Raw genomic sequence first — 24774 nt, 5'->3', positions numbered from 1 at the left:
ATCATTTCATTCATCACCCATAGTGGCAAATTCAGAGTAGTTCCTACCTGAAACACCCCAGGCACTAACACAAAAGTCAGTTTTAATTCAAAATGCTTGAATTAAATACATTTTTGTTTTACCTTCACAGTGTTGGATCACACGCCCCCATAGTCGATTTTTCCTCAGACAGGCTAAATTTCCTACAATCAACAAATGCCTCCTTCCTCTGGTCAATGCAACATTCATTCTTTTTTCTGAATCAATAAATCCTACTTGTCTGGTCCTTACGCAGGACAGAATAATGATCTCCTTTTCAGCTCCCTGAAAAGCATCTACTGTGGACACCTGCACAGCTTTCACGTTAGGATGGTCGAAGTCCGCAGCACTGAGTAGATGACAGAGCTACAGAGGAAAGATGACCAGAATCATGCAGTGCAGACAGTGTCTTCATGAAGAACCTACACCTCTCCGCCTGCCCTTGGCTGCCATTATCATTTAACTAATAGTGGGTAACTTTCATTTTATTACTCACAGAGACTTAGTCTCTAAAATGATAAATAACTAGGTGATAATATAAGTTACAAACCAAAATCAAAGTGATGATTTATCTATTGCTGGGAACTCATCTGGATATACTAATTTAGAGTTGATAAACTAATAATGAAACATGACAAATACTAAAAGTAAATTAATATAAATTAAAACTAGTTAGAAGTAACTGGCTTGTGAGTAGATTAATATCTGGGATCTATCTTTGATTTACTGATAAAATGTAACAATAGTGAAAGAACATTTTGGAAAACAGATTCAATCCCATCTGTCTCAAAACACAAAGCATACACCGTATTTCCTTCCCTCTAATTTGTTTATTTGCATTTTTGCCCCAACAGCTGTAAACGGAATTTAATTAAACCTTGTTAGGTTTACATCTAATTATATAGAAAAAAGCCACAGTAGACAAAAATCTAAATGCTGCTTTTTAATCCCTTAAAGTCCTAAAAGCTTTTCTAGCACCAAACCAATACAACCTAAAGCACAATGAATGTAATAACAAATATTATAATATGAAATTATAATATTTAATAATGATAAGTATCATCATATGTAATACGGACCTTGTACATCTGGGATTTGTATAATGTTATCACCCCAATCATGGAGCCCGCTATTCCACTTGCAATCAGTGATTGAATCAACTTGAGTGTAAAAGCAGCTTCTGCCACATTATGAAAGCTGTTACCTCTCTCAATCTGGAATAAGAAACAGAACCTAGATTATATTTCCCAGAAATGCTACAGAAAGTCCAAGAAAGTCATACAGACAACAACAATACAATTAAAACAGGAAGCTAAACTGGGTTGACTCTTATCAACATTAATGTTATTTACCTGTTCCAGTCCTTTTACGTTATAGAAACACAGAGTTGGAAGCCATTCCAGTAAAGGGCTCCTCTCTGTTTCGGAAATGCCATTCATGAGATTTCCTTCATAAAACAGATCATTAGCAATAGCACTGATTGTGGGGTGACAACGGTACTGAGTTCTCAACAGAATTGGCTTGTGACCCTAAGAAATTTAAGTACAGAAAAATAAGGAATTAAAACATTTTTTTCCTTAGGGGAAAAAAAATCCACAATAATATTTTAAAGTTTAAAACTACTGCCATATTGTGCTTTAGTAAATAAATTACAACCATGATAAAATGGACTATGAATAAAAAGAACTTTAAAAAAATTAATAAAAATATTTTCATAGTAAACTTAATATTAAAATTATAAAACAAATCTTAGACTAGTAAATTTGGTATCTAACATTATACCTTCAGAACCTATGTGGAGTTGGCCTAACACTAAATTGAAAAGAAATCTTTAAAAACAAATCAGAAATTGTTGGTGATAACCCATTAACGTTCCTCCTTGGGTACAAGCTATTTTTCACTCCGAATCTTCAAACAAGTTTCTAATTTTGCTAACAGGTCGTAAACTAATTCCCATCTATTTCAGGGCTCTCCTGGTCTTTATTTGCAAAATGTTCTATAATACTGTTTGAACATTTTGAAAAGTTACAAGGTACTCTGATAATAATATGTAATAAAATGCAGGGTTAGTGATCACATGGACAAAGCAGAAAAATATGTGAGGAAAAAAATCAATCCCCAAAACTCTTTTAGGGCATAAATTTATGAACAGACAACCCATCAAATGGAAGAAAATATTTACAAATTATATATCTGATAAGGAACTAATATCCAAAATACATAAAGAACCCCTACAACTGAACAACAGAAACAACCCAATTCAAAATTGGCAAAGGGCTTGAACAGGCATTTTTCCAAAGATAATGCATGAAAGATGTTCAACATCATCATACATTAGGGGAAACACAATGAGATACCGCTTCACACCTATTAAGAAAGTTATTAGTTTTTTAAAAATGAAAAATAACATTATGGTAAAGATGTGGAGAAATTAGAACCCTTGCACATTGCTGTTGGGAATGTACAATGGTACAGCTGCTATGGAAAACAGTTTGTCAGTTTCTCAAAAGTTGGATATAGAAATAGCATCGAAAGCTGAAATGAAAAAAGAGAAAAGAAATAGCATCAGACCCGCAGATGCACTTGGGCTCTTCAACAGTGGACATGGATGAGAGAAACGTCATAGCCTGTTTTTATTTTATAGCAAAATCAATATACTTACTACCCACTACTAAAATTCACAGGGGAAAGATTCATTTTATTGTTAGGTTATTAGTGCTCTCCTTTTCGTTAAGATGAGTACTTTCTAAACGACTCCAATTAAAACAATTTTAGGGCAAGGACCTGGTCTTGCCCTAAATATATTGTATTTTCTATCAACCTACACAGTGAATAATCAGTGAATGATAACTCTGTATGAATTCAGAAGTAGTACCATTAAGCAGAGTCGGTCAAAAAGAGTTTGTTCCAGTCCATTTTCGTGAGCTGCATCAGAACCCTGAATAGTAGGAGGAAGCTGTTTGGGATCTCCAACAAGTATCAGCTTTTCACACTCAAACCTACAACAAAATTCTAAAAATTAATCTAAGCAATGAGAAAAATATGCATTAATATCATTTATTGCACTGTTTTCTAAAATGTATTTCAAAGAATCTGAATACCCTGAAGTGTACTGAGAACATACAAGGCTTAATAGTGCTACTAGGTATATTCAAAGGCTTTAAAAAGTTATGCTTAAGTAAAAAATCCTCTACATAACTTTACTTTTTTCCACATAAAACCTATTAAGTGTCCCCTGCCTTGGCAAGGAATCAGTATTTCACAGAACACACTTTGACAATAATGATTTTTAGAATCTATAAACTTAAGACTTAAAAACTTTCTTAGAAGTCACTTAGCTTAAACTTTTGTTTTACAGATGAAGCCTATTAGGTTCTCAGGGGTTAAATGTCTTTTTAAATAGGAGTAATATATAGCAGGGGAAAATCCAAGTTTTGTAGAAAAACCTATATCCAAGTTTTACCTCTATTATATTCTATGGACACAGCAAGTTATTTAATCTCTACAGTGTCAGTATTTTTATCAGTAACCTTGATATAATAGTACCTTGCAAGGATTATTGCTGTTGTAAGAATTTAAGCATGTAATGTGTTTAGTATACAGTAGATGCTCCGTAAATATTGCTCCTCTTCCCTCTACGCAAGGCCTTACTCTCTCCATCCCCGGCTCCTGATTAGGGTGACCAAACAGTCCTGGTGCCCAGGACTGTCCCAGTTTAAACCCTGAAAGCCCCCTGATGCAGGAACCTCCCAAGTCTCAAGCAGAGCATCACAGTTGATGCCCTCCTCCCTCATCCTTTACGCCTGGGGGAAAAGATCTGTAAATTCACCAAAATAATTGTGTGCTTTATTTTAAAAGTGTTTGTTAATGTTACATCCCCATTTTTTTTTAAGGGAAGAAACCCCATACTTTTGCTTATGATGTGTAGAGATTTATTGCCATATATATTGCATCAAAATATATTAACATAAAAGTACTGGTGAAGTAAAATCTTCCTTGTGTATTTTCAACACTTGTAAACTGGAAATCAGAAGATTAAATATTTACTATAAAGAAGGAAAAAGCAAAACAACAAAGAGGGACAGAACAAGGCCTAGGACTTGAGCCTATTAGTCTGGGCTAGTTTAGCACACCCTCCTCTACCTTTAGGATTCCTCAGAAAGAGACGCTTTAAAAGCAGTATTTCAATGGGCTGAGACAGCTTAGAAGATTTCATAGTTTCCTAAATTTTAGTAGATAACTTTCAACTTATTTTTCTTTATATATGTTATCTACTTTCATAATCTAAAAACTATTCTCGAACGTAAACACTGGAATTATATCAAGGTATTCTTCAGTAGAGTTAGGTTCTTTTTTTTTTTTTTATCCTTTTGTTTTTTTATTTTAATTTTTATTTTTTTTAGTTTTTTATTTTTTAAATTTTAAAATCTTTAATTCTTACATGCATTCCCAAACATGAACCCCCCTCCCACCTCCCTCCCCATAACATCTTTCTGGGTCATCCCCATGCACCAGCCCCAAGCATGCTGCATCCTGCGTCAGACATAGACTGGCGATTCAATTCACATGATAGTATACATGTTAGAATGTCATTCTCCCAAATCATCCCACCCTCTCCCTCTCCCTCTGAGTCCAAAAGTCCGTTATACACATCTGTGTCTCTTTCCCTGTCTTGCATACAGGGTCGTCATTGCCATCTTCCTAAATTCCATATATATGTGTTAGTATACTGTATTGGTGTTTTTCTTTCTGGCTTACTTCACTCTGTATAATCGGCTCCAGTTTCATCCATCTCATCAGAACTGATTCAAATGAATTCTTTTTAACGGCTGAGTAATACTCCATTGTGTATATGTACCACAGCTTTCTTATCCATTCATCTGCTGATGGACATCTAGGTTGTTTCCATGTCCTGGCTATTATAAACAGTGCTGCGATGAACATTGGGGTACATGTGTCTCTTTCAATTCTGGTTTCCTCGATGTGTATGCCCAGAAGTGGGATTGCTGGGTCATAAGGGAGTTCTATTTGCAATTTTTTAAGGAATCTCCACACTGTTCTCCATAGTGGCTGTACTAGTTTGCATTCCCACCAACAGTGTAGGAGGGTTCCCTTTTTTCCACACCCTCTCCAGCATTTATTGCTTGCAGATTTTTGGATCGCAGCCATTCTGACTGGTGTGAAGTGGTACCTCACTGTGGTTTTGATTTGCATTTCTCTAATAATGAGTGATGTTCATTGCAACAAAAAGAATAAAATACTTAGGAATATATCTACCTAAAGAAACTAAAGACCTATATATAGAAAACTATAAAACACTGATGAAAGAAATCAAAGAGGACACTAATAGATGGAGAAATATACCATGTTCATGGATTGGAAGAATCAATATAGTGAAAATGAGTATACTACCCAAAGCAATTTACAAATTCAATGCAATCCCTATCAAGCTACCAGCCACATTTTTCACAGAACTAGAACAAATAATTTCAAGATTTGTATGGAAATACAAAAAACCTCGAATAGCCAAAGCAATCTTGAGAAAGAAGAATGGAACTGGAGGAATCAACTTGCCTGACTTCAGGCTCTACTACAAAGCCACAGTCATCAAGACAGTATGGTACTGGCACAAAGACAGACATATAGATCAATGGAACAAAATAGAAAGCCCAGAGATAAATCCACACACATATGGACACCTTATCTTTGACAAAGGAGGCAAGAATATACAATGGAGTAAAGACAATCTCTTTAACAAGTGGTGCTGGGAAAACTGGTCAACCACTTGTAAAAGAATGAAACTAGATCACTTTCTAACACCGCACACAAAAATAAACTCAAAATGGATTAAAGATCTAAATGTAAGATCAGAAACTATAAAACTCCTAGAGGAGAACATAGGCAAAACACTCTCAGACATAAATCACAGCAGGATCCTCTATGATCCACCTCCCAGAATGCTGGAAATAAAAGCAAAAATAAACAAATGGGATCTAATTAAAATTAAAAGCTTCTGCACAACAAAGGAAAATATAAGCAAGGTGAAAAGACAGCCTTCTGAATGGGAGAAAATAATAGCTAATGAAGCAACTGACAAACAACTAATCTCAAAAATATACAAGCAACTTCTGCAGCTCAAGTCCAGAAAAATAAACGACCCTATCAAAAAATGGGCCAAAGAACTAAATAGACATTTCTCCAAAGAAGACATAGAGTTAGGTTCTTAAACTGTGACTAAAGAGGCACCTTTAATCTGGTTAAGAGATGTGCAATGTTCCAACAGAATCCTAGCACTAGAACTTTCAAGGCTTTTATGAATTACGTGATTCAGGTGTCTAAACTGTGATCTAACCAAATTTTGATATACTAACTCCTCCCCACCTCAAATTTCCTTTTACATTCTTTTAAAGAATCAGTTTAGTACTTGCATTGCTAGGAATTTTCACAAAAGTTTGGTAAGAGTTTCAACTGAGGAAATGTTTGAAATAACTGTAACATCCGAGAGTCTTTGGAAAAGAACCTCTTAGGTTACCTTGCAATGGGAAGGAGAGAAGCAGGTTCTGTTATTTGACTACACTCATCCAGGACAACCACAGGGAACTTCAAATCATTCATGCATGGGAACGGGCAGGCTGCACAGGTAACTCCAACTACTCGAACCTTCATTGTAATGAGAATGTTATTAACAACTATTAAACAAAAGAATATACTTACCAAAGAACTTCTAGGCTAAAATCATAAATGAGCTGCTGCTGCTAAGTCGCTTCAGTTGTGTCCGACTCTGTGTGACCCCGTAGACGGCAGCCCACCAAGCTCCGCCATTCCTGGGATTCTCCAGGCAAGAACACTGGAGTGGGTTGCCATTTTCTTCTCCAATAAATGAGCTAGTCCTAATTTAATCAGCACCAACCAGAAAACAGGCCACGTGACATCTACATTTTCATTATTCCCACACAAGGAATTCCTCTTAAAAGGATTTTACTTATGAACAAGTGACACCAATGAGCAATAGACTATAGCAACATAGCAGTATGCTGGATAAGGATGTAAAGTAAGTGTGTGCGCTAGTCAGTCGTGTCCGACTCTTTGCGACCCCATGGACTATAGCCCACCAGGCTCTTCTGTCCATGGAATTCTCCAGGAAGAATACTGGAGTGGGTTGCCATTCTCTTCTCTAGGGGATCTTCCCAAGTCAGGGATCAAACCCTGGTCTCCTGCATTGCAGACAGATTCTTTACCGTCTGAGCCACCAGAGAAGCTCAAGTAGGTTCACATAAATGACTAATTTGTACTAGCTGAGTGTAGTCAAACTAAGCCCTTCTGGATTTGGTTGGGGAAAAAGGAGGGAAGTTAAGTCCATACTTGGAATAAAAAGCTAGTCTGAAGCATTCTGAGGACTCCTAGAACCAAAACTTATTGTAGACATTACTATTTCCAATTTTCTCTCCTTCACCATGAGAGTATTTATTACTCATCCACACCCTTTACTGTATGACTTTGCAGCGCTTCCCACCAGAGAAGTAGGTGAAGTATATTTCCCAGCCCCACTGATGCTGGGCTTGGTCACATGACCCTGCTATAGCAAGTGCAATGTTAGCAGACATGCTACGAACAAAAGCTTTACATGTATCTGTAGGATCCAGCCTGCCCTCCTGCACTTCTGCCATCTGTCAGGAGAGGGCCATCATGCCACAGACAGCTGTTCTCAGACTGAGAGGTATGACCTACACCACCTGACCACAGAATCACTGATTCATGAAGTTTGTTGTCTTCAGTTACTGAGATTTTGTTTGCTAAGCAATGGTATTTCAGCAGTAGCTCACTGAAATGGTGCCAAGCACCTTGATTGTCCCAAACCTCTTGCAGAAAGTGACCCATGTCCACCCTGTCCAACAAGTCAACAACCCTCTTTTCTTCCACTCCCTTTTCTTCCCCCATGCTTTGTTTTATAGGAGAAAGCTACTGAAGACCTCTCTCCTCAAAGCTGACACCCTGTCTTGAGCCAGAACTTGACAAGGGCGATGATACTACTTGCTACAGCCAGAGACCCTATGTGTCCAACGTGGGCTCCCAATACCTGGGATCCATGGTCTGAGCCTCCCAGGTTCTTGGACACATTTCAGACAGACCCTGAAGGGCTTGGTTTTCTAGGAAAGCATCAAAGATAAAATTCACTTGGATATTTGGCCCAGTGTCAATAAAATAAAACACGGATTGCATAGACAGGCTCACTTTAGTTGACTCTCAGCTATCATAGTTGGGTTTTATTTATTTACTTAAGGGAAATAAATAGGAATAATATTTCTCTCAATAGGAATAAAAATAATATAAATTAAAGAAATAAACAACTGACGCTGTTTCCTCTCACCTGTTTCAGCAAGGTTTTATTGGTCCCCAGTTTATGCTGCTCAATACTTTTCCTCACATAGACTCTTTCCACAGGGGTCAAGTCTTCCTTCATGAGTGCATGTAGTTCTTTTAATTGTTCATTTTCATTTTCTGAGCCAGCATACAAACTTAAAAAACAATTACATAAAAGAATACCCTTTTATTCTATTTTAGTAGTATCACAGAAAAGCAAAACACAAGAGTTCCTAAATTAACACCAAGAAAAAGGCTTTCTCTAGTCTTCTTCAAAAACCAAATTTAAGGTAAGAGTTATGTAAAATTATACTTCTGTGTACATTCTGTGACTTTTGGATTTTGGCATTCTTACCTGTAAGGTAAAACTGGCTTGGCAATCTTTCTGACACTCCCAACTCTGACAAACTTTTCAAATCCAAGACTAAGAAGCCTTTAAAGAAAACAGGGTGAAACAGATTTACTGTTTAGAAAACAGAATCTAAAACAAAATTTCATATAATATACACATTATGAAAATAACTTTGTATAACAATATATTTTATAGTCATGTAGTTTAATGTGAAATGCCTAAACTCAAAGGCAATGTAGCTGAAAAACTTTTTATAAAATGTATTTCAGAGAATTTTTAAAAATATGTATTATCTTATGTTGAGGGCTCATGAAATGTTCATAAAATACTGATGTTAGAATTTATCACAAATAAAATTGCCCTAGGGACTCCCTGACAATCTACTGATCAAGACTTTGTTCTCTCACTGCTGTGGCCCAGTTCCATCCCTGGTTGAGGAATTATAGAAGATCCTACAAGCCGCATGGCATGGCCCAAAAAAAAAAAAAAAAAAAACCACAAAAATAAACAAAAAAGACAAAACTGCCCTAAAGACATCGTGGAAAGCAATAGCTACAATATATTTAACATCAAGGTTTAGTGGGAAGAGTGTTAGCCTCTTTATATACCTTGCCTTGATAATTTAATACTCCTTACAGCTCTGTACGATATCTCATCTTAGAGATGAGGAACTGAAACTCAGCTCTAAGTCAGGTATTTTGCTAAGTCAGGCCACATGGCTAATAAGTGAGGCAATCATGAATCAAACCTGGGCAAGTCTGTCTACCTCCAAAAGATATGGGTGACTGTTCTTCCACACCCGTGACCCCCCTAGTAAGGGCTTTGTGCAGCAGCAGCCCTCTCCCTTCCCTCTTCCGTATCTTACAGCTCCTGCTTTATGTGAGGAACAGAGGAGGGACTCATTGAACATCCAGGCTTCTGAAACATCTATCACCTCAAATGGAGAATAAAGAACTGGAAAATGAAAGAAACTATGGCTCTCCAAACATCGTTTTCCTAGATAATCTTGAAGCAGTTTGTTTAATGTCAATCAATACATGAATAGACTTCAAGTTTTGCATTTTTTAAGTTTTTGTCTTGGATAGCAGCCATTTTTCAGTCTGAAAAACTAGTTGATATATGTTTTTCAATATAAGTGTGTTAATTCTATGAGAACAGTGTAGTATCCTCATCATATCATGGGCAAAAAATATTTTATTTCTTCTCAAGAAATTCTTCATCCTATTCTATCCATTGTGGTTGAAATGCATTATCCAAGTACATAGCTAAATGTCAGTTCAGTGTGAAGAAATGTCTGGGTCCAGCTTACACGCAGTTGGGATAGATACAGATCCTAACTGCAGTCCACATTCCTCAGGCCCTCATCAGAGGCTTAAGCATTAAAGAATCTCTTCTCTGTTTTTTGTTACCTTTCATAGTCAGTCCTCACTCTTCTGGCTTCTTGATTTTTCTCTTCTAAACAGATCAGAGTTAAATTTTTATCTCAAGCTAAGCAATCTAAAGTTCTCTCTAGTTTGTCCCCAAGTAACTGCTCATTATCCTGAGTCAAAAAATATCCTCAGCCACTGTTAGATTACTTAGAATAGTACACACAGGTAGAACTTGCCTAGAGGGCAATCTTACAAAGAATATCAAGAAGCTTTAAAATGTTCATACCTTTTGTTCTAGGCCTAGGTCTGTCCTCAGAAAAGAATCAGAAATGGAGACAAAGATTTATGTTTACGGATCTTGGTTACAATATTATTTATAATAGCAAAGGCTTGGAAAGACCTTACTGATCAAAAATTGTTTATAGATCAAAAATCATGGCATATAATAGAGCTATGGGGAGGGAAGTGGGAGGGGGGTTCAGGAAGGGGAACACGTGTACACCAGTGGCGGATTCATGTTGATGTGTGGCAGAACCAATACAATATTGTAAAGTAATTAGCCTTCAATTAAAATAAATAAATTTAAATTTAAAAAAACAGAGATATGACAATTTTGGTTTCTAAGACAATACCATAAAGAAATAATCTGAGTAAAAAAAAAAAAAAAAGCAGGACACAAAACAAACAGTATATACTGTTGAAAACTAAGTTTGGAAAACAAAATGAATGTCTGTATATGTATTGCAAGTCTGTAAAGAAATGTAATAAAATGTTAGGGCTGCATATTTTCTACTATACCTATTACCTAATACAATTATAAAAGTTAATTTTTTTAAAAGCTATACTTATAAATAATGGATTATTTCTCCTAATTAAACTTTATCATTTGTGTTGAAATTCAGATCATTAAACATTGGAATACTGGTAAAACATTATGTGATACCTTCTTTGCATTTTTTAAAAATCTTACACAAAAATTTTACCCTGTATAACAGATTGCACTATTGCTTCCATGAAACAGCAAGAAGCTAACCTTTTAGTTTGTAACTAGGAAAAAAGATCAAGCTTCCCTGGTGGCTCAGTAGTAAAGAATCTGCCTGCCAATGCAGGAGACATGGGTTTAATCCCTGGGTTAAACCCCTGGAAGAATGGATCGAGAAGATCCCCTGGAGAAGGAAATGGCAACCCACTCCAGTATTCTTGCCTGGAAAATCCCACGGACAGAGGAGCCTGGTGGGCTACAGTCCATGGGGCCATAAAGAGTTGGATATGATTTAATAACTAAACAACAGCAACAAGGAAAAAAATCACATACGAAATCTGATGATTTTGGCACAAGGATGGGACAAAGGTAAAACTAAAGGTGGATCCCTCTTATTGAAACCAAAACATAATTTCATCAAACTGTTAGCTATTTTACTATTATGTGTTCATACAGGAAGGTAGATGAGAGAACAACCTGTAACTTGGTTCTGCAATTTTAGCCTACTTTCAAAGTAGCCACCCTAAGCTCCTGGGTCGGAGACAAAGGACTTTTACTCATGGCATAGGAAGCAGCATAAGCACTAACGTGTCTACAGTGGTCTCCTGTGGTCCCCAAGTCGTATGAGGAGACACAGAGAATGCAGACAGACACCTGCACTGCAGTGGACTGTAGGAAAGGAACACTGAGCCTGGACATCCACTATTTTTGTAACAAGAAATCAGCAGCTCTGCTGTTGGTCCTGGAGGGAGATATCACATCATCAGTCAAGGTTGCTTACTGCAAACACAACTGGGAAAATGTGTTGGGTTAGGTGGATTGCCTCCCCCAACAACGTATGTCCTTGGCTAGATTTTTACATGAGTATCCCATCCTGTGTCAAAACTGTCAAGTTTCGTATGTATTTTATCCTACTTACAAACTATTAAGTCAGCCTCTTCCTGTTTCATGGACTCTGGTTCTTGAGTCAGAGAAAAAGGCCTTGCCTGTCCGGCATGCCCAGCACAAATGTGCATGGACATTTAGGGCCCATGGTAGACTGCCTCTCAACAGCAACCTAAAACATTAGGCACTTAAATACACCTGTCCTACCTACCCAAGAAGCACTCTATCAACAGCTACATTAGTAGAAGAAGAAATTAGAAGTTTCCACGGTCTTGCATTTCCAACTGTAAGAGCTTCACATTTTTCAAATAGTTGCACAAAAAACAAAATCACCACGGCCAGCAAGTAACTCTTCCCTGCTCCGAAAACACCTAATTATTTTGAAGGGGGGAAGAAAAGTAAAAGCAATATTGTAAATAAATTTCTGAAAAGCACAAGAAATATCTCATCCATCCATCTCCCTCTCTCCTTCATTTAATTAATTTATTTAAAAATATTGTGTGCCCACCTTGTGTTTAATTAGCACAAGGAGTAAATGCATAGATAATCAAAGACTTTCACATTTAACGAGACCACAGTCTACTTAGGAAGATAGACAAGTAAAGAACAATGATAAAACAATACGGTTAAGTAAGGCTATTGGCATTAGAGAAAGAACATCTCTCTTTCCTTTGGTGGAGATGGGAATACTTCCTAAAAATAAAAAGAATAGGAGAACTAAGTCTTCCAGGGTAAGATATTCCAACTCTTAAGGAAAGGATCATTCCAGGCAGAGAGGTGACAAAGCATGAAGCTGGTAAGTATTTCTGTATGGCCTGTAGCAAAAAGGCAAGAGAGGAGACGGTCTGACAAAGATGACAAGGGGATAAATCGCAAAGAGTTTTGCTTGCTAAGGCTAAAAGTTTGAATTATATTTTAAAGGCCAGTGGAAATCAACGAAGAATTTTAAGCAATGGAACTGACTTAATCAGTTGTTTTTTTTTTTTTAAGAAAAACTACTTGAGTAAATGGTATGGACCTAACAGAAGCAGAAGATATTAAGAAGAGGTGGCAAGAATACACAGAAGAACTGTACAAAAAAGATCTTCATGACCTGGATAATCACAATGGTGTGATCACTCATCTAGAGCCAGATATCCTGGAATGTGAAGTCAAGTGGGCCTTAGAAAGCATCACTACGAACAAAGCTAGTGGAGATGATGGAATTCCAGTGGAGCTATTTCAAATCCTGAAAGATGATGCTGGGAAAGTGCTGCACTCAATATGCCAGCAAATTTGGAAAACTCAGCAGTGGCCACAGGACTGGAAAAGGTCAGTTTTCATTCCAATCCCAAAGAAAGGCAATGCCAAAAAATGCTCAAACTACCAAACAATTGCACTCATCTTACATGCTAGTACAGTAATGCTCAAAATTCTCCAAGCCAGGCTTCAACAATATGTGAACCGTGAACTTCCTGATGTTCAAGCTGGTTTTAGAAAAGGCAGAGGAACCAGAGATCAAATTGCCAACATCTGCTGGATCATGGATAAAGCAAGAGAGTTCCAGAAAAACATCTATTTCTGCTTTATTGACTATGCCAAAGCCTTTGACTGTGTGGATCACAATACACTGTGGAAAATTCTGAGAGAGATGGGAATACCAGACCACCTGACCTGCCTCTTGAGAAATCTGTATGCAGGTCAGGAAGCAACAGTTAGAACTGGACATGGGACAACAGACTGGTTCCAAACTAGGAAAGGAATGCATCAAGGCTGTATATTGTCACCCTACTTATTTAACTTCTATGCAGAGTAAAGTACATCATGAGAAATGCTGGGCTGGAAGAAGCACAAGCTGGAATCAAGATTGCCAGGAGAAATATCAATAACCTCAGATATGCAGATGACACCACCCTTATGGTAGAAAGTGAAGAGGAACTACAAAGCCTCTTGATGAAAGTGAAAGAGGAGAGTGAAAAAGCTGGCTTAAAGCTCAACATTCAGAAAATGAAGATCATGGTATCTGGTCCCATCACTTCATGGGAAATAGATGGGGAAACAGTGGAAACAGTGTCAGACTTTATTTTGGGGGGCTCCAAAATCACTGCAGATGGTGACTGCAGCCATGAAATTAAAACACGTTTACTCCTTGGAAGAAAAGTTATGACCAACCTAGATAGCATATTCAAAAGCAGAGACATTACTTTGCCGACTAAGGTCCGTCTAGTCAAGGCTATGGTTTTCCCAGTGGTCGTGTACGCATGTGAGAGTTGGACTGTGAAGAAAGCTGAGCACCGAAGAATTGATGCCTTTGAACTGTGGTGTTGGAGAAGACTCTTGAGAGTCCCTTGGACTGCAAGGAGATCCAACCAGTCCATTCTGAAGGAGATCAGCCCTGGGATTTCTTTGGAAGGAATGATGCTGAAGCTGAAACTCCAATACTTTGGCCACCTCATGCGAAGAGCTGACTCACTGGAACAGACTCTGGTGCTGGGAGGGATTGGGGGCAGGAGGAGAAGGGGACGACAGAGGATGAGATGGCTGGATGGCAACAGTGACTCAATGGACTTGAGTCTGAGTGAACTCCAGGAGTTGGTGATGGACAGGGAGGCCTGGCGTGCTGCAATTCATGGGGTCGCAAAGAGTCGGACATGACTGAGCGACTGAACTAAACGGAACTTGAGTGAAGCCCGGCTTGTTGCAGTTCATGGGGTTGCAAAGAGTTGGATACAACTTAGCGACTGAACAACAACTTGAGTGAAAATATGAAGTAAGGAAAAACTAAAGGTAGATCAATTAGAAAGCTGTGTGAGATCATAACTAATACATGCTAACTTTACTAAGTGCCTCCCATGTGCCAGGTACCATTCTGAGCTCTTTATCTATGTTAACATTTGATCCCCCAAACCTATGAGACAGATGCTATTATCACACTTTATTTTACAGAGGAGGGAATGAAAGCTAAGAGCCCACACTCTCACTAACTAGGCGATATGGAGGTATGTTAAAGGCCTGGATTGAGTGGGTACAAATGAGCAGGAGAGGATAGAAAATATGAAATGAAAATGAAACATCAGTATGAAAAATAGGAGGAAACGAGAAGGGACATCTCAGTGACTGATCTAATGGGGGGAAAGAAACAGTAAGAGAGAGGGAGGAGGGTTAAGAGAAAATCACTTAATCCAGAGAGAAAGATACTGAAGGGGGTTCAGGTTTGAAAAGATCTGTTGAGTTATTCTGGAATCTTGTTTGACTAGGAAATTACAAAGGTGCAGATTGAGTGACACAGCTTATATAACAATGTATTTACTATTAGAACTGTTTTCTTTCTGCTTCTTACCGTGGATGATCGTGATAGGGAGGGTGTGAGTTGCCAGTTCCTTCGCTTCTTCAACACTCTGGCGTGATGCCATCATTTGCGCTATCTGAATTAGAGCTGCAGCCTGATCTTTGTTTAACTTGTGCGCCTGAATTAACTCACTAGCCAACTTCAATGTTGCTTCTATACTGAGTAGTTCAAATTTTGTGTTGATATTTGAGAAGGCTGGTGGGATAAACTTTCTCTTATTGACTCTCTTGTTGTTCATTGTAGTTGATGAAGACCTAGTAAAAAGGCAGCATGAAAAAGATTTTTTTAAATGAAAGGCTTTTGAAACAGGTAAGTAGACCTATTTGTAACTTAGCCTTCACTTTATAAGCATCACAGAGAAAGGTTTTTTTGGAGACACAAATGAACATATACCCCAGTTTGGAGGAGGGTGGATGAAAACAGAACATTTGTTGAAAACCTACTATATGCTGGCAGTATGCTAAGCATTTTATGTTACTTGATGTAATCTTCACAACAACACTAAGTACTTATTTATCCCATATAGCGATATAGAAATATTAACCTCTTCCCCCAAAAGCACACAGTTAATAAGTGGTATGCTAACTTTAAAGCCCATGTTCTGTTAAACAAAACCAACTAAGACAGTTAATATAGCTTCCATTTAAGGTAAAATGGAAATAAACTGGTTTTATTTCTATTAAGACTGAATTAAAAAAAAAGACTGAATTCATTTCAAAGTAGATAAATGACATAATGGATAAGGATATTTACCTTTTTTTTTTTTTTTTAAGGATATTTACCTTTTTACCTAGGACTTCATTATGGTGAAAAAAAATGAAATACCACAAGTTAGATCATAACATTCCAAATTAGAATGTAGACTTTTTCTATCACTTTACAGTAAATTCAACATGTCACTTCCAATTTTTTAAAGAAAGGGACAAGGTGGTTGAGAAATTAAAAATGAAGATATAGGTTATGTCAAGAATAAGATCAGTATCAATACATATACTGTATTAAAGCTGTAAAATGTTACATAATTTTAAATGTTTAATAATTTGCAACATAAAATACAGATAAATAAAAAAATAAAAACACTCAAAAGATCCTTAAGAAATTATTCCTTGAAAAATGAAAAAAAAAAAAAAGAAAAATATCTGCAGTAACCCTTGTTAGCCCCAACCACAATAAATAAATAAACAGATTAATTGTTGGGAAATGATGTGTACCTCCCCTTTCTCTTTTTAACTACTAATGAAGAGGAACCCCATAATCCCTGAAAGAAAATTAACACTTTGTTGGCAAAAATTTATGTAACGTACTTTTACTCCATTTTCATACTCATGATTAGTCACCATTTTTGAATACCACCAATGACCCAAAGGTAAACACTGACTTACATTGCTATCAGGTACTGTGTTAGAGGCAGAGTAGCTGGATTAAAGTAGTCACGAATATTCTTTAAAGTGGTCAGCTCTGTGCTGGCATTACAAACCAATAAGGCGTGGACCACTGCTATAGACGCAATACAAAACATGAACATTTAATATAAACAAATGGACAAAAAAAATTAAAAAAAAAAACAACTATTAAATGTCCATGTAACTCAGTTATATGGATTAGTCACAACATAAACCCTTAAGTATATGCAGAAGTCCTTTTATCCATTAAACCAGTATACTACCTGCTCATTCATACTTTATAAACTGCATCACATATCAAATTTGGACTTCCATATATCAGTTAATGAAACAAGAACAACTGTTAGGGCATGGCGACACTGCTTAACAGCTGGCAGTTCCATTTATCAGCATACCACATTGTACTATATAGTAGCATGTGTGTAATTTGAACATTTTTTCCTCAGTTATTTTATAGAAATATAAGGAAAGCAGATTAGAATGCTGTTTATTGGTGAGGAAACAACTGCAACAAATATGAAAATATGCATTCGAAAAATGACAAGTGTTCACTTAATTAGGCTCTTACTGAACTCAAGCTAATTGACGAGGTTTATTCCGTTCTAAAGGGAAAAAAAAATAAAGTTTAAAAAGTCTATGAAATAGGTGAAATGGGTCATTAAATGCCGTGTCTTAATTAGTTATGGATCAAATTGAACCATCAGAAATTATTCCAGAGATCAAAATGTATAGAGAAGTAACAGATTCATAGAATTGGATAGGAATTCAGCTTACCAGGTTGGGAAGATCCCCTGGAGAAGGGAAAGGCCACCCACTCCAGTATTCTGGCCTCAAGAATTCCATGGACTATATATAGTCCATGGGTTCGCAAAGAACCAGACACAACTGAGTGACCTTCACTTTCAGTTTGAGCTTACTAAAGCTTTCTTTATTAAAAACTAGTAATAATTTAAAAAATAAATAAATAAGGCTCATACCCTATTGTGTTATTAACAATTTCTTGGGACCTCCTTGGCAATCTAGAGGTTAAGACTCCATGCTCCCAATACACAGGTACAGGTTGACTCCTGGTTAGGGAACTAAGATCCTGCATGCCACACAATATGGTCAAAAAGAAAAAAGAATTTCTAAAGGCAGATGATAAAATAGCCTCAAAATGAAAATCATCATATCCAACTGCTCACAAAATCTCCTGTAAAATCTACAAGACTTTCTCAATATAAAAATGGTTTATTAAATATATACTACTAGAATAAACCAAGAGAATTAAATAAATCAAGAACCAGAACTTGTAAGAAATTAAGAAAATTCTTATTTATATTTTTAGAAATCAAGTATATACCATGTAAAATTCAACTATAACAGAACACTTAAGTGAGAGGTCAAGATTTTACTGTACTGTTTGTTAGCGCTCTGGGACTTGAGCTATAGAAATATTCTGTATACATGTTTTTAGGAACATCGCATACAGTAATAGGAAGAAGTGAAAGTGAAAGTGGCCCAGTCGTGTCTGACTCTGCGATTCCCGGCGGTCTGACTCTATATGATCCATGGAATTCTCTAGGCCAGAAGACTGGAGTGGGTAGCCTTTCCTTTCTCCGGTGGATCTTCCCGACCCAGGAATCGAACTGGAGTCTCCTGCATTGCAGGTGGATTCTTTACCAACTGAGCTATTAGGGAAGCCCAATAGGAAGTAGAGGCGGATGTTTTTTGTTGGCTTTTTCACTGCTACCAATCCATCTGCCTCCACCCGCCTCATGCCTGTGTGCTCAGTGGTGTAACCCCATGGACTGCAGCCCACCAGGTTTTTCTATCCATGGACTTTTCCAGGCAAGAATACTGGAGTGGGTTGCCATTTCCTTCTCCTTTTTTGTTGGCTTTAATCAAATGATCCCACACAAAGTTGGCAGGCTTGCTTACAGTGCATCACATGTCTTTCATTCTTTTTAAATATAAAGTAATATGGTCATAGTAATACTTACTGTTAGTGGGCCAGTTTGAAGGGAAATAACCTTTCAAAGGTAGAAGCTCTACCTCATTGATAGATGATGGTCCAAAGAAAGTACTACATGCAATAAAAGTATCCAATTCAAAGTCTAGGGTTTTTGAAACCACCCAAAGATCATCTGAAAAGACAAACACTTTTACAGGTCTCAGAACAATCCTCAATCCAAAGCTACCTCGGATTTTCTTTGATGCTTAGTCCTACACTGTTTTTCAAAAAACAAATATGGTTATTATAATTGACATGATTCCACCCAAACAGAGACCTGAACTGGTACCATTTCATTTCCATGATTTTAACTCAATTTTATGCTTTTAAAGTTACTTCATAATTATTTTTAAAAAAAACACTATAAATAAAAACAACATCTAACTCATTTTTCTCTTATAAAACAGTTTTATAGCTACATTTGATTTTTCCAAGGGAGAATATTAGCCTAAAAAGATGCTCTGCCCTTTAACGGTTTCCATGCTCAAATAAATGTGGCAATCTGTGGACAGAATACAAGTTCTCTTAATAGACTTCCAGTTAACAGATGCTCCAGATTAATTAATGTTCTCCTTTCTTCTCCACAGTACACTGAGCACTCACGGCTAGCAGGCTACTTTCCAGACTACCCCTGCATTATTTCTACCATCAGTTTGAATTTACACCTACAACGAGTCAATTCCATTTGTTCTAAAACTTACTTACAATATTAATAGCTGTATTTGCTGCTTTACTTTATAACTTAGTGATTTCCCTGGTGGCTCAGATGGTAAAGCGTCTGCCTACAATGTGGCAGACCCAGGTTCAATTCCTGGGTCGGGAAGATCCTCTGGAGAAGGAAATGGCAACCCACTCCAGTACTCCTGCCTGGAAAATCCCATGGATGGAGGAGCATGGTAGGCTACAGCCCATGGGGTTGCAAGCAGCTGGACACGACTGAGCAACTTCACTCACTCTTCTATAACTTAATCACTATAAGTATGAAGGGGAAAATTACTGTTTACAGAAAACTACGTTCCCACTTTTGTAAGTCCAATGCAAATCACATATTAAAACGGAAAAATCTTGAATTAAGGTTGTTTAATGTGGAACCAATTTTTTAAATTCTTATATTAACTCATATTCAATACCCCTACAGAACTATTTTTTTAAGGAAATATATTTAGGAAACTGAGGAAAAGCTGACCTATAGTATAATTTATACCCAATTTACTTAAAAATATCTGCCAGTTGAGGTAACATATACTTAAGCAATTTCCTATTTGCAAATACTTTTTTATTTAATATTCACAATTTTAAAAAGATCTCCAATTCAAAATAGCTGACAGAAAAAAAAAAAAACCTCTCCTTTCTCCCTAAATCCTATTGAAATGACAGAAGACATATGAAATCCAAATCCAGTACAGTGCTAGAAAACAGCCAGTGGTGGGGCAGGGAAAGCCAGACTTATTTCAGAGATTCTTAAGGAAGTCACAAAAGGAACGGGACAAAAAGGATGATAAAATCTTATAAAATCTTACAAAGCTGGGAAACCACTAATCCTTCAGAGATAGAAAGGAATTCTAAAAACACACACACAAAGAATTTCCCCCAACAGATTCCTAGGTTAACTCCAAGCTTACCAACCAAGGAATTACAGGTACAGAAGGCCAACTGGAACATTATTTAATAGATGATGGAATAATCCTATCACTCTTGGAGCAGTTGACTCCAGAATCCATCCTGAGGTTAAACTCTGGGGAAAAAACTAAGGCTACCAAAAGGACTTTGAGCATGAGAAATGCGGCAGCAACCCACGTAGCTGCTAAGCACCTAGGATAGGTAAATAGATCAGAGTCCATCAGCAGGTCATGTATGTATGGGAATTTTGTGTTTTAAGTAAAACACAATAACCTATGTTACGTTCTGGGTCAGCAGACATTTTAAATGTCAGATAGGTAGTATTATTATTACTATTTTATACATGAAGGAAGATAGTCACCATATATATATTTATATATTAACAAAAGATTACATGAAAAATATATAAAGAACTGTAAGATTATAAACAAAACAATAATAAAATGGGTAAGGAGAAATATATAACTAATAAACACATGAAGAGCTATTCAACATCACTGGCAAGCAGAGAAATGCAAACTAAAACCACAATGAGATCATTTCATACTCATTTGAGTATGCTGAGTCACAAGATAGGAGTATAAACTGACGTCACCACTGTAGAAATCAGTTCGGCACTAGAGCCTACAGGTTTGTGTGGCATTTTCATTTCCTGTAACAGCATTTTCATTCCTAGAATTATATCTAAAAGAAACTCGTGCACATCTACAGGATAGTATAAGAATATTTATGGCACACTGTTCACAATGGCAGACCTTAGAAACCAAACGATCATCGATGGAAGAGTGAATGAATGAACCGTGGCACAGTCACAAAATAAAATGCTATACACAAAACAAGTAATCTAGACTAGATTTTAGATCAACATCAATAATATCTGTGTGCTGCAGCAATGTTATACTATTAAGTAAAAAAGATAAATTCTATAAGATTACTTACAGAACTATATCACTTGAGTAACATTTTAAAAACCTTAAAACTTAAAATATGCTTTCTAAGGACCTTATGTACGCTAATTTGGGTTAATTATTATGTTGGTTTCACGACCTACTCCTGTGATTTATCCTCACCTAGCTTGCTTTAGTTATTTGATTAGTTATTTTAAATGATTAAAGTGAGTCAACAAAGCAAAGCTAAATCTAGTACCTATTATAGCTACCTGTAGTTCATACAAAGAGCACACAGCACACCACACATATAACTGAGATACAAGGCTAGACTCAGTCACAGCAGCATCATATCAACCCACCTTTGCTGTAAGCAGATGAACTTTCTTTCCGACTCAGTTTAAGATAAAGTTTGCTCTTAGGTTCATTATAAAATTCAGGATCTACAGTAGTAAACTTCTTTAGTTTACCGTACCGTTTTCTTTGAAAATCAAATCCTTTTCTGCAAAATGAGTAAGAGACAAAACTGAATTTGAATACTGAAGTATGAAGTTTTTTTGAGATAATTAACATACATTATTCCAGGTGTACAACATCATGATATATGTGTATACTATGAAATTATCACCATAATAAGTTAACATCCATCACCACATAATCACAAAGTTTTTTCTTGTAAAAAAAAAATGGATGAAGTTTTTTATTTTTAAATAAATAAAGGGGAATTCCCTGGTGGCCCAGTGATTAGGATGCCAAGCATTCACTGCAGAGGACTTGGGTTTGATCCCTGGCTGGGGAACTAACATCCCACATGCTGCAAGGCATACCAAATAAATAAATATATTGAATTTTTTTAAAAAGCACTGAAGAACTCATTGCATGTATAAAATTTTTTTATTTTAATGAGAAATCTTACTCTTATCAACTTTCAAATATACAGTAAAATAATATTAACCACAGTCACCATGCTGTATATTACATCTGCAGGACTTATTTTGCACCTGAAAGTTTCAAAGTACAAATGTTTTTTTAAAAATTTCTTTAAAATAGAGTATGAAAAGGAAAGAACCAAAGAGTGTGTATGTTTATATGCTTTTATATACTGTTGTTCTGATTAGTCAATAAGTCATGTCTGACTCTCTTGTGACCCATGGACTGTAGCCCCCATGGACTGTAACCATGTAATTCCAGATGTTCAAGCTGGATTTAGAAAAGGCAGAGGAACCAGAGATCAAATAGACAATATCCGCTGGATCATCAAAAAAGCAAGAGAGTTCCAGAAAAACATCTACTTCTGCTTTATTGACTATGCCAAAGCCTTTGACTGTGTGGATCACAACAAAATGTGGAAGATTCTTAAAGAGATGGGAATACCAGACGACCTTATCTTCCTCCTGAGAAATCTGTATGCAGGTCAAGAAGCAACAGTTAGAACTGGACATGGAACAACAGACTGGTTCCAAATCGGGAAAGGGATACGCCAGGGCTGTATATTGTCACCCTGCTTATTTAACTTATATGCAGAGTACATCATGAGAAATGCTGGGCTGGATGAATTACAAGCTGGAATCAAGATTGCTGGGAGAAATATCAATAACCCCAGACATGAGGATGACACCACCTTTATGGTAGAAAGCGAAAAAGAACTAAAGAGCCTCTTGATGAAAGTGAAAGAGGAGAGTTTAAAAGCTGGCTTAAAATTCAACACTCAGAAAATGAAGATTGTGGCATACAGTCCCATCACTTTATGGCAAATAGATGGGGAAACAATGGAAACAGTGGCAGACTTTATTTCCTTGGGCTCCAAAATCACTGCACATAGTGACTGCAGCCATGAAATTAAAAGATGCTTGCTCCTTGGAAGAAAATCTGTGACCAACCTAGACAGCATATTAAAAAGCAGAGATATTACTTTGTCAACAAATGTCTGTCTAGTCAAAGCTATGGTTTTTCCGGTAGTCATGTATGGATGTGAGAGCTGGACTATAAAGAAAGCTGAGCACCAAAGAATTGATGCTTTTGAAGTGTGGTGTTGGAGAAGACTCTTGAGAGTCCCTTGGAGTGCAAGGAGATCAAACCAGTCCATCCTAAAGGAAATCAGTCCTGAATATTCATTGGAAGGACTGATACTGAAGCTGAGACTCCAATACTTTGGCCACCTGATATGAAGAACCGCCTCATTTGAAAAGACTGTGATGCTAGGAAAGATTGAAAGCAGGAGGAGAAGGAGACAACAGAGGATGAGATGGTTGGATGGCATCACCGACTTGATGAACATGAGTTTGAGCAAGCTCTAGGGGTTGGTGATGGACAGGGAAGCCTGGCGTGCTGCAGTCCATGGGGTCGCACAGAGTCCAACATGACTGAGCGACTGAACTGCACTGGACTGCAGCCAAACAGGCTCCTCTGCTCATGAGATTTCCCAGGCAAAAATACTGGAGTGGGTTGCCATTTTCTTCTCGAGGGGATCTTCCTGACCCAGGGATCAAACCTGTATCTCTTTCTACTTGTGCATTGGCAGGTGAGTTCTTTACCACTGAGCCATCAGGAAACACACTTTCATATGTATATATCAGTTCAGTTCAGTTCAGTCGCTCAGTCATGTCCAAATCTTTGCGACCCCATGAATTGCAGCACACCAGGCCCCCCTGTCTATCACCAACTCCCAGAGTTCACTCAAACTCATGTCCATTGAGTCAGTGATGCCATCCAGCCATCTTATCCTCTTTCATCCCCTTCTCCTCCTGCCCCCAATCCCTCCCAGCATCATAGTCTTTTCCAATGAGTCAACTCTTTGCATGAGGTGGCCAAAGTACTGGAGTTTCAGCTTTAGCATCATTCCTCCCAAAGAGCACCCAGGACTGATCTCCTTTAGAATGGACTGGTTGGATCTCCTATATATACACAATAAAAATACATTGTGTCAAAGACAAGCCTCACAGAAACGTCATTACTTTTCAAAGAGACAGATAGGAATAGTATCTAAAAGAATACTTCAGTTTCTATAACTGTAAAATGGAGTAATAGATTATATTTCCATAGCTTATAAATTATGACAATTAAATAATATTGCAGAGTGTTTAGAAGAGTACCTGACATATACAAGCTCCCAATAAATGCTGTTATTAAATTATCATCCAAATGATCATTATTTTACTTTTTGGGTAATTCAACTTTTATAACAACTGTTTCGAAAAAGTAGCATTCTATGATACTATAAACTATGTAGCTGAGGTCTGTGAATGATCACTATGTATTATCCTCCACTGATAAAAATTATTCTTGGGATTTGTTTCAGAGTTTTCTTCAGGATTATGATTAATGTAAAAGTGGTTAGAAAAATGGCATTCCTGCCAGTAATCTTGATATTGCTGACACTGCTCAATGTTTGTTTAATGTGGTTTACTTGCTAAGTTGTGTCTGACTCTTTGCGACCCTGTGGACTGTAACCCACCAGGCTCCTCTGTCCATGGGATTTTCCAGGTAAGAATACTGGAGTGAGTTACCATTTCTTTCTCCAGGGGATCTTCCTGACCCAGGGATCAAATATACATCTCCTGCATCTCTTGCATTCC

At 37.1% G+C, this 24774-nt stretch overlaps 1 protein-coding gene and 1 long non-coding RNA gene across 11 annotated transcripts in view; one reads left to right on the top strand and one right to left on the bottom strand.

Annotated features, from left to right (window-relative positions):
- The window catches only part of ZGRF1 (zinc finger GRF-type containing 1), a 58683-nt gene that overhangs the window by 403 nt on the left and 33506 nt on the right, over positions 1 to 24774 (bottom strand). For 5 of the 10 annotated variants that reach the window (XM_069593477.1, XM_069593481.1, XM_069593483.1 and 2 more), the window contains 12 exons: positions 21562 to 21701; positions 18682 to 18825; positions 16679 to 16793; positions 15288 to 15550; positions 12180 to 12339; positions 8735 to 8812; positions 8387 to 8534; positions 6551 to 6678; positions 2894 to 3017; positions 1371 to 1547; positions 1098 to 1232; positions 123 to 384 (listed from right to left, as the gene is read on the bottom strand). In XM_069593477.1, the coding sequence (XP_069449578.1) occupies positions 123 to 384; positions 1098 to 1232; positions 1371 to 1547; positions 2894 to 3017; positions 6551 to 6678; positions 8387 to 8534; positions 8735 to 8812; positions 12180 to 12339; positions 15288 to 15550; positions 16679 to 16793; positions 18682 to 18825; positions 21562 to 21701 (1874 nt within the window). Of the gene's footprint in view, positions 1 to 122; positions 385 to 1097; positions 1233 to 1370; positions 1548 to 2893; positions 3018 to 6550; positions 6679 to 8386; positions 8535 to 8734; positions 8813 to 12179; positions 12340 to 15287; positions 15551 to 16678; positions 16794 to 18681; positions 18826 to 21561; positions 21702 to 24774 lie in introns of those variants that run through there. The other 5 variants (XM_069593478.1, XR_011257629.1, XR_011257630.1 and 2 more) reach the window with 5 other exon arrangements.
- LOC138442308 (uncharacterized) overlaps positions 1 to 24774 on the top strand; it is a 58676-nt gene that overhangs the window by 21378 nt on the left and 12524 nt on the right. The window contains exons 2-3 of the long non-coding RNA XR_011257635.1: positions 12959 to 14734; positions 15540 to 15605. This is a non-coding gene — a long non-coding RNA (uncharacterized lncRNA). The remainder of the gene's footprint in view (positions 1 to 12958; positions 14735 to 15539; positions 15606 to 24774) is intronic.

This window comes from Ovis canadensis, chromosome 6 (genome assembly GCF_042477335.2).
Source record: "Ovis canadensis isolate MfBH-ARS-UI-01 breed Bighorn chromosome 6, ARS-UI_OviCan_v2, whole genome shotgun sequence".
NCBI lineage: Eukaryota > Metazoa > Chordata > Mammalia > Artiodactyla > Bovidae > Ovis > Ovis canadensis.
Note: the sequence above shows the minus strand (reverse complement) of the source record. Positions and strands in the feature narration are given on the sequence as shown.